Here is an 18,126-nt window from a genome sequence, read left to right on the forward strand (position 1 = left end):
CCCAAAAATAAAATAAACGTTGAAAAAAAAATTAAAAAAAAAAAGTCAACTGTACTATTTCTTTCCACTTTTTAATAGGTTTGACATCTTTCTTTTTCTTTTTCTTTTAATTTTTTTAACGTTTTATTTATTTTTGAGACAGGGAGAGACAGAGCATGAACAGGGGAGGGTCAGAGAGAGGGGGAGACACAGAATCTGAAACAGGCTCCAGGCTCTGAGCTGTCAGCACAGAGCCCTACGCGGGCTCGAACTCACGAACCGCGAGATCATGACCTGAGCCAAAGTCGGCCGCTTAACTGACTGAGCCACCCAGGCTCCCCAAGTTTGACATCTTTCAAAAGAAATAGTTCTTGGCAGGACAGAGATAGCCAAGATTACCTGCCCCCCAGAATGAAAAAAACAAAAAACAAAAGTTTTCCTTATTAAATGGCATCAGCATTTTTTTCCAAAAAAACAGATGAACATAAGGGAAGGGAAACAAAAATAATATAAAAACAGAGAGGGGGACAAAACAGAAGAGACTCATAAATATGGAGAAAAAACAGGGTTACTGGAGGGGTCGTGGGAGGGGGGATGGGCTAAATGGGTAAGGGGCATTAAGGAATGTACTCCTGAAATCATTGTTTCACTATATGCTAACTAATTTGGATATAAATTTTAAAATATAAAAAATTAAAAAAAAACCCCACATAACTGGAAACTTCTCGTTATTCTGTTTTGCCCTCAGGGGGAATAAAAAACAGGAAAGCTTTAGGTAGAATTTTTGGATTACAATGTTTTTCCAGAGGATGTTAAACTTTATTATAAAATCCTAAGGGGAATACATAAAAAAATTCTTAGAACTAATCAGTGAGTTCAGCCAGGTTGTGGGATAAATATCAATATACAAAAATCAGGGGCGCCTGGGTGGCTCAGTCGGTTAAGTGGCTGAGTTCGCCTCAGGTTATAATCTCACAGTTTGTGGGTTTGAGCCCTGCACTGGGCTCTTTGCTGACGGCTCGGAGCCTGGAGCCTGCTTTGGATTCTGTGTGTCTCTCTCTGCCCGTCCTCTGCTTGTGCTATCTCTCAAAAATAAATGTTAACAAAATTAAAAAATATATATACATACAAAACTCAATTGTATGATTTATTTATTTATTTATTTATTTTTTGAGAGAGAGAGAGAGAGAGACACAGTGAGAGAGAGAGCAAAAATCCCGAGCAGCCTCCACATTCAGCATGGAGCCCGACACGGGGCTCGATCCCACAACCCTGGGATCATGACCTGAGCTGAAATCAAGAGTTGGACGCTCAACCGACTGAGCCACCCAGGCGCCCCTCGATTGTATTTTTATATATTAGCAATGAACAATCCGAAAATGAAATTAAGAAAATTCCATCAAAAGTAACTATTTGGAAACACATTTAACAAAGGCAGTGCAAGACTTGTACGCTGAAAACTACGAAACCTTGAAAGAACTGAAAGAAGAACTAAATAAATGGAGAGGCATCTCATGTTCGTGGATTGAAAGATTTAATATTGTGTACACGGCAAATTCCCCAAACTGATCCACAGATTCATGCAGTGCTTATCAAAATCTCATCTGGCCGCTGCAGAAATTAACAAGCTGATTCTAAAATTCATATGGAAATGCAAGGGATGCAGAAGAGCCAAAATAGTCTTGCAAAAGAATAAAGTTGGGGGACTTCACACTTCCTGATTTCAAAACTTAACTGCAAAGCTGTAGTAATCAAGACACCAGCGACGGCTATAAAGACAGACATATAGGTCAATGAAATAGAATTGAGAGTCCAGAAATGAGCCTTTAAAGTTGCAATGAATTTATTTTATACCCTTAACCTGACTTTGTGACTTAGAAAAGAGACAAAATAAGTTATCTAATGATTGAACATCCATTTCTGGGACATCACAGCGTCATCTACGTATATTTTTAATTGTGGTAAGATATGCACAAATTTTACCATTTTAAACATTTTAAGGGTACAGTTCAGGGGCAGTAAGTGCATTCATATTGTTGTGCAGCCATCACCATCAGGCAGCTACATCATTTCGAAGTTCCATACCTATGATGATTAATGCTCCATTGCAAACTCACGCCCTCTCTCCCCCCTCCTCCTGGTACCCAGTATACTTACCTTCTATGAGTTTGACCCTTCTAGTTACCTCACGTAAGTAGAATCATACAATATTTTTTTCTTTGGTGTCTGGCTTATTTCATGTAGCATGATGTGTTCAAGGCTCCTCTATGTATCGCGTGTCAGCATTTCCTTCCTTTTAAAGTCTGAGTAACATTCCATAGTGTATATATACACACCACACTTTGTTTATCTACTCATCCTTGGATGGACATTTGGGCTGTTTCCACCTTTTGGCTATGGCGAATCAATGCTATGAATATTGGTGTTCAAGTATCTGTCTAAGTTCCTGCTCTCAGTTCTTTTATGTATATACTCAGAATTGGATTGCTGGATCAAAAAATAATTCTAATTTTAGGAACCGCCACACTTTCCCATAGCGGCTGCACCATTTTCCATTCCCATCAGCAATGCACAAGGATTCCAACTTCTCACATTCTTGCCAACATTTGTACAATATTTTTTGATAATTTTTTAATCTTTTGCTTCAAATATATTTTTGTCAGAACTTGGTAGCTGCAGATTCCCAGCTAATTCTAATTATGGAAAACATGACTACCATATGAACTGATTGGAAAGTCCTTATTGGCAAACTAAGCAGTCAAAATAGATTTATTTTCTGTTAGAAAAAGTCTGGCTTCATTTTATACATGTTTCCATAAAAAAACCTGCTCACTTCTGAATTTTAAGACAGTCAGAGCTGGGTATGAATTTGTTGCCTGAATGAAGTAAAATTCTGCCAGTCTCAATATTTCTTACTAATGCTCTCTTTGCTTTACTTTCAAGAGGTTATCTATCTCTCAGGATTGATGTGTTATCTGAGAGCAGCGAGATGAAAAGAGGCGAGGGCTTTATACACAAAAACAGTTTCGTATTTTCTTTTTTTTTTTTTTTTCAACGTTTATTTATTTTTGGGACAGAGAGAGACAGAGCATGAACGGGGGAGGGGCAGAGAGAGAGGGAGACACAGAATCGGAAACAGGCTCCAGGCTCTGAGCCATCAGCCCAGAGCCCGAAGCGGGGCTCGAACTCACGGACCGCGAGATCGTGACCTGGCTGAAGTCGGACGCTTAACCGACTGCGCCACCCAGGCGCCCCTCGTATTTTCTCTTTTACTTAGCAACCAGGAGTTTTACACACAGGGCCGCTGCACCACAGCAATCGTTACAGTGTAGGAAGTATGTCTTTCTTGGGTGAAGCAGAATGGGGATTGTGAAGCGCAAGGTGAACACCCTGGAGAATGAGGATGGCGGAAACATATTGAAGTTGACTCCCTTAAAAATATATGTGCCTGTGTGCCTCCTGGAGCCTTCATTTATCTCCACGGGTATGTGTATTGCAGCTTAGAGAATCCGTCTGACTTTATTCCCCTCCCAACTAGACATTATTATTCTTGCTGTATGCAGTCGGCGTTTGCTTAGTTTTCCCCACACGTTCACCAGTTTGTTCACCATTCTTGCACTGGAGATCTGCTTACTCTTCTCGAAGTACATTCTTTGGAATTTGCTGACGGCAATGATCTATTCATAACGGAATTTGTGTTATTACGAAAATACCTTTTATGTCTTTGCACTAAATGATAGTTTGTAATTCTGGGTTAACATTTCTTTCTTCTCAAAACGTCGACTAGTTGGATCATTCTGTTGTCTTCTAGCTTCGATTGGTGCTGTTGAGTTTTCAATGCTATTCTTTTTAGGCAATTTTTTGTTACATTTAAGGCCACTTTGTCATTCTGCAGTTCCACTAGAACATGCTATCTATCCTGCTTATGATTAGTGTTTCCTAAATTCAATGATTCCCTACTACGACAAAATCTAGGAGTATTTCAGCTATTTACTTTTGTCTATCTTCTGTTATCTTTGGGACTTCAATTTTATACAGAGTCGGTCTTTGTCACTCTATCCCCCAAGTCTCTTAATGTCTTTTATTATTTCCTGTGCAGATTTGTTTCTGCTGTACATTAGGTAATGTATTCTGGGTAATCTTTCACAAGTTTTAGTTTGTTTTCTTTGACAGTGTTCAATTGGAACTGTTTAACCTATCAAATCTATTTTTACATCCAATGACTTTCTTTTCATTTGTGTAAGTTTATTATTTTTCAAATTTTCCTGGTCATAGTTGACTTTTTTTTTTAAACATTTATTCAGTTTTGACAGAGACAGAGTGCGAGCTGGGGGTGGGAGGGGGTGGGGAGGGCAGAGAGAGAGAGAGAGAGAGAGAGAGAGAGAGAGAGACAGGATTTGCAACAGGTTCCTGGCTCTGAGCTGTCAGCAGAGTCCAACGCAGGGCTCAACCCACAAACCCTGAGATCATGACCTGAGCCGAAATCGGACATTTAACCAACTGAGCCACCCAGGCAGCCTGGCTGACTTTTACTTCTTACTTGGCTTTTTTTTTTTTTTAAGTACGGTATCATACCTTCATTTCTCAGTATTTTATAGCACAATCATTTTTTTGTTTATTTATTTTGAGAGAGAGAATGGGGTGCAGAGAGGGAGAGAGACAATTCCAATTCGTGCTTTCAGTGCAGAGCTTGATGTGGGGCTCGATTTCATGAAATGGGAGATCATGAGCCAAAATCAAGAGTTGGACGCTTAACTGACTGAGCCACCCCAAAGCATATCATTCTGTATTCTGCATCCAGTACCTTCAGTATCAGATCACTTGGTTTGTAATGGTCTCTTATATATAACAACTTCTTTCCTTATGTTTTGTAATTTGGGGTTGTGAGCTCATTTTTTGGGTGTGTTTTATCTACCAGAATCTTTTGAGGCTTCCGTTAAGGATAAGGTTGTAAGAGATACATATCCTTGTGGCAGTTGATTTTTTTTTTTTTTTCCCTTTCACTGAAGGAATAGCTCTTTGAAGATCTCAGCTATATATATGTGGGATCTAAATTTTAATTTCACATCTTGCTCAAGGTCATGCGTCCTGTCTCTCATGTAGTGTTACTAGCTAAGATTCTGTGTTTCTTTGAGTCTTAGTTTCTTCCTCTGAAAGATGGGTCTAATTAATAATAGTACCCACATTATGGGGTTGTTGTACAATTAATATTTGCAGTTCTTAGAACAGAGCCTGGTAGTCAATAAATATTAGCTACTATATAGCTAATATATATATATAATATATATTATATATATATATATATATATAGAGAGAGAGAGAGAGAGAGAGAGAGAGATATTACCTTATATATTATATATATTTACCAGTTGGCAAATGGCCTCAGGGAAGCAATGGCTCCAGTGCCCTTTGGTTTTGGTCCTTAAAGATTTCCCTCTTTCTGTAAGCTTAGCTACTTATTGTTATATTTCATTAAGAATTCCTAGGTGTTTAATAGTGTTTTTTAGAATGTGAAATCATCTATAGTGCTGAAAATATTTTTGCTGTAAAAAGACCTGTGAACACAACTGGCTGTAAAACTCAACATCATCTGATTCTTGACAGAAGGCCAAGAGCACGGATATTAAAGATGTGGTCATTCTATTGGTCTTTATTTGCCAGATGTATGATGTATATGAACACATGTTAATTTTTTTAAAATTTAGTTTCAAGAGAGAGAGAGAGAGCAGGAGAGGGGCAGAGAGACGAGAGAGAGAATCTCAAATAGGCTCTGCACTGTCCACTCTGCTCAGGCAGCATGAACCGTGAGATCATGACCTGAGCCGAAATCAAGAGTTGGCTTAACCGACTGAGCCACGCAGGCGCCCCAAAGCATATTAGTTTTTAAGGCTCCTGTTGGTAAAATGACCGAGGAAGTCTTGAATGGTATAAGTTTTGGCAAACAGGACGGAATGAAAAAAAAGGCACGCAAATGAGCAGATAGGGCCACATGTGAACCTGTTGAGACTTTGTAAAACTAAATGCCTCTTGATTTTCTTAGGGTGTTTGGTGAGCTGGAAAAAATGGTTAGTTTTTTTTAACATGGTTTGAATACTTGTCTTTTAAGAAAATGTTAATAAAATTAAAATTAAAAAATGATTTAAAAAACAAGTACTACTACGTATATGAACGATGGCTTACCTGGGGGGAAATTGGGTTAGTTGGTTCTACCTTGAATTATTTGTCCTCATAGAAAAACAATGCCACGACAAAGGACAGAAACACAGATAAGGGGCAATTAATTCAAGTTATTTACTGTTCACCTTCATAATAAAATAGTGGCTCAAATTAAAAGCTTTAGCTGTGTGTTCATGTGGAACAAACTTCCACATAGATTACACGAAGAAGGCAAGGTGCAGGACAGTATGCAGATTATCCTATCCTTCCTATAAAAACATATAAACTTTATCATGCAGAATATTTCTGGAATGACCCACAGAAGCTGGAAAGGGTGGTTTGACTCTACGGAGAGTGATTTCCTTTTCACGATCCTTTTGTAGGTTGTACAATCTGAATGTAATACTAACACACGAAACCAATATAGTTTTAAAAAAATTTTTTTAATGTTTATTTTTTGAGAGAATAACACAGCATTAGCAGGGGAGAGGCAGAGAGGAGGGAGTCACAGATTCCAAAGTGGGCTCCAGGCTCCAAGCTGTCAGCACAGAGCCTGACATGGGGCTTGAACTCACAAACCATGAGATCATGACCTGAGCTGAAGTCGGATGCTTAACCGACCGAGCCACCCAGGTGCCCCAACCAATATAGTTTTATAAAAGGAATCCATAATATTGTCTTTACAAGATTTTTCTTCTCAAGGATAAGCATTCTCAAAGACTCTAAAGTAAAGCTGTTCATTCTTAAAAACCATGATATGGTTGCTGCAATTAAGAACCGGATGAAGATAAGCTGGCTGTGAGGATGATGAGCTCTGAAAATTAGTGTTATTAAAAAGTTTAACCCATCTTTCTTTAGAGATCTTTTTTTTTTTTTAAATTTTTTAACTTTATTTATTTTTGAGAGAAAGAGAGCATGAGTGGGGAGGGGCAGAGAGAGGGAGACACAGAACTAGAAGCAGGCTCCAGGCTCTGAGCTGTGAGCACAGAGCCCGACATGGGGCTCAAACTCACAAGAGGTGAGATCATGACCTGAGGTGAGGTAGGGCGCTTAACTGACTGAGCCACACAAGCACCCCTAGAAATCTTTTTTAAAAAAAATATTGGGGCGCCTGGGTGGCTCAGTCGGTTAAGCGTCCGACTTCAGCTCAGGTCACGATCTCACGGTCCGTGAGTTTGAGCCCCGCGTCCGGCTCTGGGCTGATGGCTCAGAGCCTGGAGCCTGCTTCCGGTTCTGTGTCTCCCTCTCTCTCTGCCCCTCCCCCGTTCATGCTCTGTCTCTCTCTGTCTCAAAAATAAATAAACGTTAAAAAAAATATTTATTTTGAGAGAAAGTGCATGTGGGCATGAGTGGGGGAGGGGCAGAGAGAGAGAGAGAGAGAGAGAGAGAGAGAGAATCCCAAGCAGGGCCTATGCTCAGCACAGACCATGAGCTCATGACCATGAGATCATGACCTGAGGTAATATCAAGAATTGGAAGCTTAACCCACTGAGCCACCCAGGTGCCCCTCTTTATTGAGATCTTTGATTATTCCCTGAGACGTGAGGAGACTGACCACTGTATCAGAGACCTCTGAAGTCAGCTACATAACATAAATGTTGACTTCTTAGCAAGAAGGACTACTTGTTAAAAGTTCTGCCACCAGCAATCTGAAGACATTGGAATTTACCACTTCCTTCCAAGATCTGGGCATTGTTCATTCACTGAAAAAGTTACTTAAAAAGTGCAGGGGAAATAATTATACACTAACAAGCTGGACAACCTAGAAAAAATGGATAAATTCCTAGAAACATACAATTTTCCAGCATTGTATCATGAACAAATAGAAAATCTGAAGAGACTGATTAGTCATGAGGAGGATGAACAGTAATGAAAAATCTCCCAATGAACAAAAGTCCAGGACCAGATAGCTTCACTGGAGTTTTCTACCACACACTCAAAGAAAATGTATACCAATCTTTCTCAAACTCTTCCAAAAAACTGAAGAGGAGGGAAAGCTTCTAAATACATTTTAGGAGGCCGCCAATATCCTTGATGAACACAGATGCAAAAATCCTCAATGAAATATTAGCAATCCAAGTCCAACAATACATTAAAAGGATCATATACCATGACCAAGTGGGGTTTACTCCAGGGATGCAAGGATAGTTCAACAATCAATGTGATACCCACAGTAATAAAAGAAAAATCATATGATCATCTCAAGAGATGCAGAAAAAGCATCTGACAAAATTCAACATCCATTTATAATAAAAGCTCTCAACGAAGTAAGTATAGAGGGAATGTAGCTCATAAAGAAGGGTCGTATGTGTGAATCTTATAGCTAACATCACACTCAATGGTTAAAAGCTAAAAGGTTTTCCTCTAAGATCAGGAACAAGACAAGGATGCATATTCTTACCACTTTTATTCAACATAGTACTAGAAGTCCTAGCCATGGCAATCAGGTAAGAAAAAGAAATGGAAGGCATCCAAATTAGAAAGGAAGGAAGAAATAAAATTGTTACTATTTGCAGATGACATGTATGTATGTATGTATGTATGTATGTATATGTGTATATATGTGTGTGTATATATATATGTGTGTGTGTGTGTGTGTGTGTGTGTTTATGTATGTGTGTGTGTATGTATATGTATGTATAATATATATATCCCTAAAGAATCCACCAAAAATCTATTAGCACTAATAACTTAATTCAGGACAGTTAGGATGCAAAACAATACAGATATCTGTGGCATTTTTATACACCAATAACAAGACACCAGAAAGAGAAATGAAAAACAATACTATTTACAATTGCATCAAAAAGAATAAATTACCAAGGAATAAATTTAACCAAGGAAGTGAAAGACTTATATAATGAAAACTAGAAGATGCTGAAGACAGAAATTGAAGAGGACACAAACAGATGGAAAGGTATTCTGTGCTCATGGATTGGAAGAATTAATACTGTTAAAAGGTCCCTAATACCCAAAGCTATCTACAGATTCAATGGAATATCTATCAAAATTCCAATGGTATACTTCACAGAACTAAAACAAATAATTCTAAAATTTGTATGGAACCACAAAAGATCCTGAATACCCAAAGCAATCTTGAGAAATAACAATAAAGCTGGAGGTACCAGGCTCCTTGATTTAAAACTATATACAAAGTTACTGTAATCAAAACAGTATGGTAATGGTACAAAAACAGACATACAGATCAATGGAACATAATTGAGAACCCAGAAATAAACCCACACATACATAGACAATTGGTCTATGATGAAGGGGCCAAGAACATACAATAGAGAAAGGATAGTCTCTTCAACAATTTTTTTTTTTTCAACGTTTATTTATTTTTGGGACAGAGAGAGACAGAGCATGAACAGGGGAGGGGCAGAGAGAGAGGGAGACACAGAATCGGAAACAGGCTCCAGGCTCTGAGCCATCAGCCTAGAGCCTGACGCAGGGCTCGAACTCACGGACCGCGAGATCGTGACCTGGCTGAAGTCGGACACTTAACCGACTGCGCCACCCAGGCGCCCTGGATAGTCTCTTCAATAAATGGTGTTGGGAAAATTCGGCAGCCACATGCAAGAGGATGAAACTAGACTATCTTACACCATACACAAAAATTAGTTCAAAATGGATTAAAGTCTTGAATAGAAGACCTGAAACCATAAAATTCCAAGAAGAAAACAGGCAGTAAACTTCTTGGCATTGGTTTTAGTGGCATCTTTGTGGATCAGACTCCAAAGACAAGGAAAACTAAAGCCAAAATAAACTAAAAAGCTTCTGCACAGCAATGGAAACGATTATCAAAATAAAAAGGCAACCTACTGAATGGAAGATATTTGTAAGCCATGTATGTGATAAAGGGTTATTATCTGTGATATACAAGGAACTCATACAACTCAACAGAAAAACAAACAATGCAATTAAAAAATTGGCAGAGGATAAGAATAAAACATTTTTCCGAAGAACACATACAGGTGGCCAACAGGCACATGAAAAGATGCCTGTTTGAGAGACAGACAGAAGGAGAGAGAGAGAGAGAGAGAGAGATCCCATGACCCTGGGATCATGTCAATATATTCTAATATTTATCTCTGAAGAATTAGTTTTAAACTGTTACAGGTGCAACTCATAATCCCGTCTTGTAAGTGATAAAGACTAGTTTTCTTATTTAAGCACTATTCTATTAACAAGGCTTCCTTCTAGGTAATTCTTACACTCAGTAGGTATTTAAAAGTTTATTAGATGAACAAACAAATATGTGTGTGTGTATTAGTAGTTGGAACAGTCAACTCCTTCCATGTCAGGAAAAAAATCCATTCATTTTGCTAAATCAAGAAAAGATAGGGGTAAATCTATGTCATCTACAAACTCAACAGTCATGTTGCCTTATCTGCCACAGGGAAGGTATTCTGAAGTCAGGCAGTCTGGTGTCAGGTCATAATTACCCACCACCCGGCTAGGACTTCTTCCTTAGCTGGAATTACGTTTGGGCTGCTGGGGTGGGGGTGGGGGGTGGGGGGAGGGCAGGAGGCAGAAAGGAAGAGGAGGGTGAGGTCAAGTCCTCAGCAGTCTGCTTCATTTACAGCAGTCCATTTTTATTTATTTAATGTATTGGACTCTCACGTATTGAAATTTGATCTCACATTGAAAATGGGGTTCTCTGTGCAACAAAACAAAACAAAAAAAACAAAAGAAAGAAAACCACTGGGTTAGACTCTAAGGTCTGGAAAAGACTTTCAAATGATATGTATTTGACTCACAATGTCTTTAATATTGTTAATTAAGTTTTTGATATGTTCTTGGCAATGTAAGGTTTCTGGGAAGATTTTTAAAAACCACAACTAATTTCCTCAAAGATCAAAACAGAACTATAAATAGCCAATGTCTTAAAACTACAAAATCAGGATAAAAGCTGTACTGAAGAGAAAACAAAGGAAAGGAATCGAAATAAAAAAGATGACACATCTTTTTCAAATGTCACATTTAATGTTTTCACCACTGTACTTCAAATCTACATTGTACAAAGTGACCAGTAAGTGTGCCACGGTAATTGACCAACCTCTGAGATTGTACCTTTCACACCAGTGTCTTCTTGGGCTCTTTTGATACTAAACACGTTTCTCATTCAAGTGAATTGAAATGCTTCAGTTGGGTTGATTCTCAGGAGCCTCATAAAAAAAAAACAAAGATATTGCACCATCTTTGTTTAGTAATTCAATGTTTGTTTCTTTCACAGCAAATAATTACTTCATTGAAGTTAAAACTTCCAAACATAACTTATTAATAGTCTTCAAATTCAGCTCAGATCACTCAAGATGAAAATACTCTGCTAAATACAGATAACTTACAATAACTTTAACAGTTAATTGTCCATAACACACACCAAGGTTTTTTCCTAGACCAATTTTAAGACGATCCATTAGTATTCCTTGTACAGGTGAAAAACGATCTTCAATTTTCTTGTCTTTTTATTTTTAATATAAAAGTTGGAAGGGACATTCAAGTTTCAAGTCTCCACATTGAACTTAAAAAAAAAAAAATAGTCATCATCAGCATGTGGAGGTAAACAAGCCAAGTTGTATAACTCCAGGAGGTAGAGGCCTTCAATTTGTATTCATATATACATATGCACAGAAGAATTCAGTGTTCCAACAGAAAAAAGAATTTGTCAAAAAGTAATAAGTTATTTACTACTGTGACATTTCAAGACTCCCACAGCTTTGCCTAAGGACACAAACACATTTGACATAATTCCCTATGTGCCTTTTTTTGTGGCTTTAAAATTTTTAAAAATTTGTTTTTGTCTTTATTTATTTATTTTTTAACTGTCCAGTGCAGGAAAAGTCTCACAAAATTTCACAGACCTAAAATGTGCAAGCTAGTTCTCTCTCTATACAGCAATGTTGGGATTCTTTTGAAATTAGCCCAGAAATGAATTATTTACACACATGAAAGATGCATGCTTGGGGGTTCTTTTATGTAAGAAAGAGCAGAAAAACTTCTAATAAAAATAGATTAAATATATATATATATATTTATACTGGGTAAGGAAAACAGAAGTTTAGTCTCTCCTAGTCACAAACTCATTCTCTCTACCCACAACATTGGATTTTAGACAGCACACATCACCGTCACGGCTCTAATGAGAAGCTAATTATAGGGCTTGATCATTAGGTGGCATGCCCCACCCCCCCCCCCCCCAGGTGCAGCCACGATCAGCTCATGTGGCTCCATGATTGGTCGCAGGCAAGGTTTCTAGATTCTTTCATTTTAGAAAACCCCAAATTTTCAGGAATGGCTCAAATATCAAAATGGACGACTGTCCTGTGTGTGTGTGTGTGTGTGTGTGTGTGTGTGAACAATCTCACTTCATTTAAAAAAAGAAAAACAAAACAAAACAAAAACACAAAACCCCAAAATCCCAAATTTGGTTCAATTCTCTTTTGTTCTGAGGTGAGCCATAACAGCTGCACTAAATTCATAAAACATGTGCAACTCTGGGTAAAATATTTTTCTTCTAAAAGCACAACCACTTTACAAGATTAAAAGTCTAGTAACATTTCTAAATATTATTCATATCATACAAGTAGTGGTTGTTAATTTAAAACTTCATTAGTAAAATTACAGTACAAGCATGATTAACCTCCAGAATTGCAAATCCCAGACTCCAGTGGAAAGCTACATTACATCTTCAGTAGTACATTATCTTCCACCGTCACTCCCACACCAGAGGAGATGGGGGCATCTCGGACGGCTGGGCAACAGTGGAACTGGAAGAAAATGGAGACACGGTGAAACCAGCTGTGACACCACAAAGGGCAAGAGGGTGAGTCAGTGCTGCGTGTTTCCCTCCCTGCCTTTAAAAAAATCGTAAAGTCCATTTCTGGATTTTTGTTTGTTTAACTTCTCACTGTTCATTCAAGAATCTGCATCTCTAAGTGAGGCAGCTGTGATGGGCCTGAAGACGATAGGTCACTGACTCGTGGGCTGCCGAGCAAACCCTCTCACCTTTCCTCTTCTGGAAGGGAAGAGGCTACCCGCCTCGCTGGCTACTGTGACAAATGCATGAGATAATGAATGCAAAGTGGTTTCACTGCGCCTAGTTCATAATATGAAGCAAGTGGTAGGTACTGTAAATAATAATGTCTATAATCAACCAGGAAAATAACCTTAAAGGATGCAGAATTATCTACTGAAAAGTAGCCTCTCAAAATACAGTGACATTAAGTGGGGATCTATTTTGAATGAGCCTTTAAGCACTCTTTTATCAAGTATTAATTCAGTAGTAATGGATAATCACTTAGCATTTGTTATCCACAGATGGGTTTTTTCAGTTATTTGACATATCTGTCTAATTTGGCTAACTGGATTATAAACTTGTGGGTGTGTGTAAGCACTGTGCTTCCTGGGGCCCGGGATAATGAGTAACTGGCACCTGAAAGGTACTGAAACACGTGATTGGCTGGGTCACTGACTCTTAGGGGGAAATAATAAAACAAAGTAATTTTAAACCACAGAGAAAAGTAAAAAGCAGCCTAATTCTTTCTCTCCATAGACAAATACATGGAAGAATGAAAGTCACCCTGATTTTAAAAATTTTAAATGAAAATTCTTGACTTTGATTCAACAAATTCAATCAAGTTCAACACCATGTCAAGGCCAGTTAAAAGAAAGCACAGGGAAGTGGGAGGAAGGAGGGGCAGAAAGGCAGGTGGGGTAGAAAGGAGAAGAGTGTGGCTTCTCAGATCCAAATCTGTCCTTCTCTGCCCTGCTTTGTGACACCGGAGCCAGACCCTGCTCACATTACCCTTTGACGCCTGGCTTGTGCTGGGAGGGCGCTGCAAGGCCACAGCATCAGGGGCTCTCCTTCCTGGTTCTGGTGGGGTTTTTTTTTGTTTTTTGTTTTTTTTGACATGGAAGGCTCAGTTTTGTTCTACCCAAACTTTCTGGCAAGTTTCTCTGCAACCCAACAGGCCTCTCTGATGGACTAGTTCTGCCCACTCCTTTTGCAAAGTTTTCTCACCACCCTCACGCTGTGTGTGTTCCTATGGCAGCCATATCCTCTCCAAAGAAGTCCAAATCTTACTAGCCTTGGGTGGAGGGGCCTCCTCCAAATTCTTAATTTCTTCCTTGTTCACTCTTCCCTCAGTCTAGAGGGAGTACCTGCTTTTTGCAACTGCTACTTTGGGAAACTCCAGGATCTTCTTATGCACCATCTTTTCCTAGGTAATGCTTCTCGCTATTAAATCTTCCCTGTTCCCATTACTGGGTGTGGTTTCTTTCTCCTGACTGGACCTTAACTGATGCAAGGAGTGAGGGGAAAAGAGATGGAGAAGGAAAGGACACACAGACAGACAAAGAGAATGAGGCTTGTTGGATTCTGAAGTGGCTGTAAAGTTCTTTAAACAAAACTCTACACAGGACACACCGGCACTATACCTATAAAGTAATCTTGCTTGCAGTTATTATTAAGGTGGTGGGGACGGTGGCAGGAGCCAAGATGACCACGTCTAACTTGAGGGCAGCGGCCACCACACTGCCACTGCAGGAGGATCCCTAGCTACCCGTGCGTGTGATCAGGCAGGACAGTGGTCATCTGGGAACAAAACTGCTAAAGCGCCACCCAATGCAACCACTGTGAATTGGTGTCCGTGTAAAAATGAATGCTGTCATTTTTTAATTTGCTTTTGACTAAAGCCAAACCTCGTAAAAGAAAACCTTCTTTTTATCTATATTATCCAACCTAAATAAAAACAGAAATATGCTGAACAACCAAATCACAATGGCACCCTTTTAATAACAAGAAAGTAAGAATTACATACACATAGTTACCTAATAAAGCTCTTAAAAGCAGCAGACTGCGGGTTGATGCAGAGAGGCACTCTGTTTCCTTTCTGCTGTTCCAAAATGAACTGGTGAATAATTTCTGTGGAGAAAGCAAACATCATACAATCCATGCCGACCTGCAGGCCTGGGAGCAGTGGACTCTCAGCTAACTGGCCAGCATCTGAACAGCATATCCTACTGGTTTCATTAGATCAAACACACATATCATGTATCGGGCAGAATCCAATGGAACTGTCCCGAAACCAAAATGACAGTGGCTGCTAAACACAGGCAACCCCCTTCTCTGCCAAGTGGCATTATATGGGTTGGAAACCCCATCAGTGGGAGGAGTAAAATGGTCTGTAAATTTGAGAGTGATGCCACTTGGGTTGGCATTATGAGTGAATCTTCTCAATTGCTGGTAATTATTGCCTTTTTGAAAATCACTTAAAAAAACCCTCAATTGGTGTTTAGGTACATAGTTTTGGGCTGTTTACTTTGAGGACCACTCCTTTCTAGAATGTCCTAAAATGTCTAAAATCATTCAGAATTTTGGATGTCATTAACCTCCAGCGTGGACCACCCCAATAAGAGATCGTGTCAGGGAACTTTAGGGGGAGACTATCAGAAATTCCCCTCTCTTGTGATCATTCAAGGAATGATTCCCTCAGTAGATGTTTATCCTTTTCAAAGTCTGCATGTTTTATGAAAAAGTCCAGTATGTTTCAGTCAATGAAACCACACTGAGTGAATCCATATTAACTACTTTGAGTCACACTCACTACGTAAGTCATCTTGGGAAGCTCCTCTGCCTGACCTTCCACTCGTACTATTAAATCGGTGTTTTCACACCACACAGAGCCTTCTTAGCATATACGCCCTGGCCAAGCAGCTATACGCGAGGTTGTAAAATAAACACATGGAGGAACTTTGGTCGCCATCCAGACTCAGCTTTTCATGGCTACATAATGAAAAACGTTATTATCTTACCTGGCCGAGGGCCAAGAAAGATACTCACCTTTAACCTGTCGAACAGAACTGAGGTTCTTCTCAAAAGTGTCATCAAATTTGGGATTGGTGACGGGCTCAAAGTCACTGGTATAAACTCTTCCAGTAGAGGTGGAAAAGCAACATTTACACATACACGTGTGATATCGTAGTCGCCCTTCATCTAAGTAGGGGTGGGCTAAGGCATCCTTAGCGGATATTCTTTTGGACTGAAATCAAATTTAGAGACCAGCACATCAACGCTACAGATAAACATGACTGTCCACACAGGATCTTTCGTAAGACACAGTAACTGCTTTTCACAGCCCATTCTTAATTTACGGCACATCTTGTGTAAAAAGGGGTGACTGAATTTAGAGGCGGGTAGTGTAGTGTTAGAGGGAGTATGTCACTTAGGACAACCGACCACCACACACCACCGTAAAGCACTTAGAAGTGACTCTGCTAAGATCCTGAAGAGTCCCCATCTTGAAATGGATATATGCATGGCCAAACATGGCAAATACCATGACATTTAAATATGCAATGCTTTGGAGGGGTAAGTTTACATTTTAAATAACAGTTACATTTCTAAATACGTTTCAGCATTTGGTAGAGATGTGATCATGGTGGCAATTTTACAAAGCTGCTTGAAACTTTTATCCTCTCAGAATACCAACTGAGGGCCAAAGCCTATGTGGAAGCTGCTGGCGTTAGGCAGCAGATAACGGTCCGAATGCCACGTTTTAACGGCCGGCTCTGTCTGTATATCAGTGGCCTGTGGTTTTCTAGCACCTCAGACCAGAATACTTAATATAGTAGTTTCAGGTTTATACAAACCATAAATTTGTTTCTCTATTAAAAAAAAAAAAATCAGGGGTGCCTGGGTGGCTCAGTCGGTTAAGTGTCCGACTGCAGCTCAGGTCACGATCTCGCGGTCCGTGAGTTCGAGCCCCGCGTCGGGCTCTGGGCTGATGGCTCAGAGCCTGGAGCCTGCTTCCGATTCTGTGTCTCCCTCTCTCTCTGCCCCTCCCCCGTTCATGCTCTGTCTCTCTCTGTCTCAAAAATAAATAAACGTTAAAAAAAAATTAAAAAAAAAAATCTCTCCTCCTTTCAGCTTAGTAGACACGCAAGTACATTTTCAAGTGTTTAAGGATGGACTCAGTACAGAGTAGAACAAAAATGGACAGTGTGCCCTGCTTCCAATATAATCAAGCACTTCACACAACACAATTAAAAATGAAGAGGGGCGCCTGGGTGGCGCAGTCGGTTAAGCGTCCGACTTCAGCCAGGTCACGATCTCGCGGTCCGTGAGTTCGAGCCCCGCGTCGGGCTCTGGGCTGATGGCTCGGAGCCTGGAGCCTGTTTCAGATTCTGTGTCTCCCTCTCTCTCTGCCCCTCCCCCGTTCATGCTCTGTCTCTCTCTGTCCCAAAAATAAATAAACGTTGAAAAAAAAAAAATAAAAATAAAAATGAAGAAAGCCATTTTGCACTCAAATGAACCAAGAATAACTGGATCATTCCTTGCTGGTTCTGGTCCCCCAAATAACAAAACGTTAAGTATTTCCCATAAACCTGGATTTCCTAAAAACACTTTTATCACTGATTGTTTGCTATGCTGACGTTAAAAGGCATGCCATGACTTTTCAGGATATGAGAATCACAAAAGAAAGCTGTTTACCCACCACGAACAGACAAATGTAAACCTGACAACCTTAGTTTTATTCCTTTCACTACTTGTCTTATGTTGTATTTGGTGATCCAGCCCTTCTGAAGCCTGACTTGCTGGTACATCTTAACAAGTAAGCTTTTTCTTTTTTTCTAAATGGGTCCACTTATTCCTGGAGGTTCCACTGGGATAAAGGTCTATTGTCAGAACCAAAAGAAACAAGCTTGCTGAGAGTTCACTTTGCCCAGGACTGGGCCTCTTGGAGTCCTCAGTGTCTCTGCCTGGTCTCATGTGCGGACTGAGCTCCCTGGCTTTTGCACACTACAGCTGGTTCTTGGGCAAGTCTATTTCCTTTCCTTTTCTCCTTCCTTCCTCCCTAATGTTTATTTATTTTGGGGAGACAGACAGAGTGGGGGAGAAGCAGAGAGAGGGAGACACGGAATCCGAAGTGGGCTCCAGGCTGTCAGCACAGAGCCCAATGTGGGGCTTGAACCCACGAAGTGTGC

The 18,126-nt window shown here is 39.8% G+C and overlaps 1 protein-coding gene across 2 annotated transcripts in view; it reads right to left on the reverse strand.

Annotated features, from left to right (window-relative positions):
* Positions 1-11,104: 11,104 nt before the first annotated feature.
* The window catches only part of NLK (nemo like kinase), a 166,668-nt gene continuing 159,646 nt past the window's right edge, over positions 11,105-18,126 (reverse strand). The window contains exons 9-11 of one of the 2 annotated variants that reach the window (XM_045487971.1): positions 15,983-16,181; positions 14,971-15,064; positions 11,105-12,908 (exon numbers count right to left, since the gene is read on the reverse strand). In XM_045487971.1, the coding sequence (XP_045343927.1) occupies positions 12,854-12,908; positions 14,971-15,064; positions 15,983-16,181 (348 nt within the window). In that variant the 3' untranslated portion in view covers positions 11,105-12,853. Of the gene's footprint in view, positions 12,909-14,970; positions 15,065-15,982; positions 16,202-18,126 lie in introns of those variants that run through there. The other variant, XM_045487972.1, reaches the window with a different exon arrangement.

This window comes from Leopardus geoffroyi, chromosome E1 (genome assembly GCF_018350155.1).
Source record: "Leopardus geoffroyi isolate Oge1 chromosome E1, O.geoffroyi_Oge1_pat1.0, whole genome shotgun sequence".
In the NCBI taxonomy this organism is placed as follows: Eukaryota; Metazoa; Chordata; class Mammalia; order Carnivora; family Felidae; genus Leopardus; species Leopardus geoffroyi.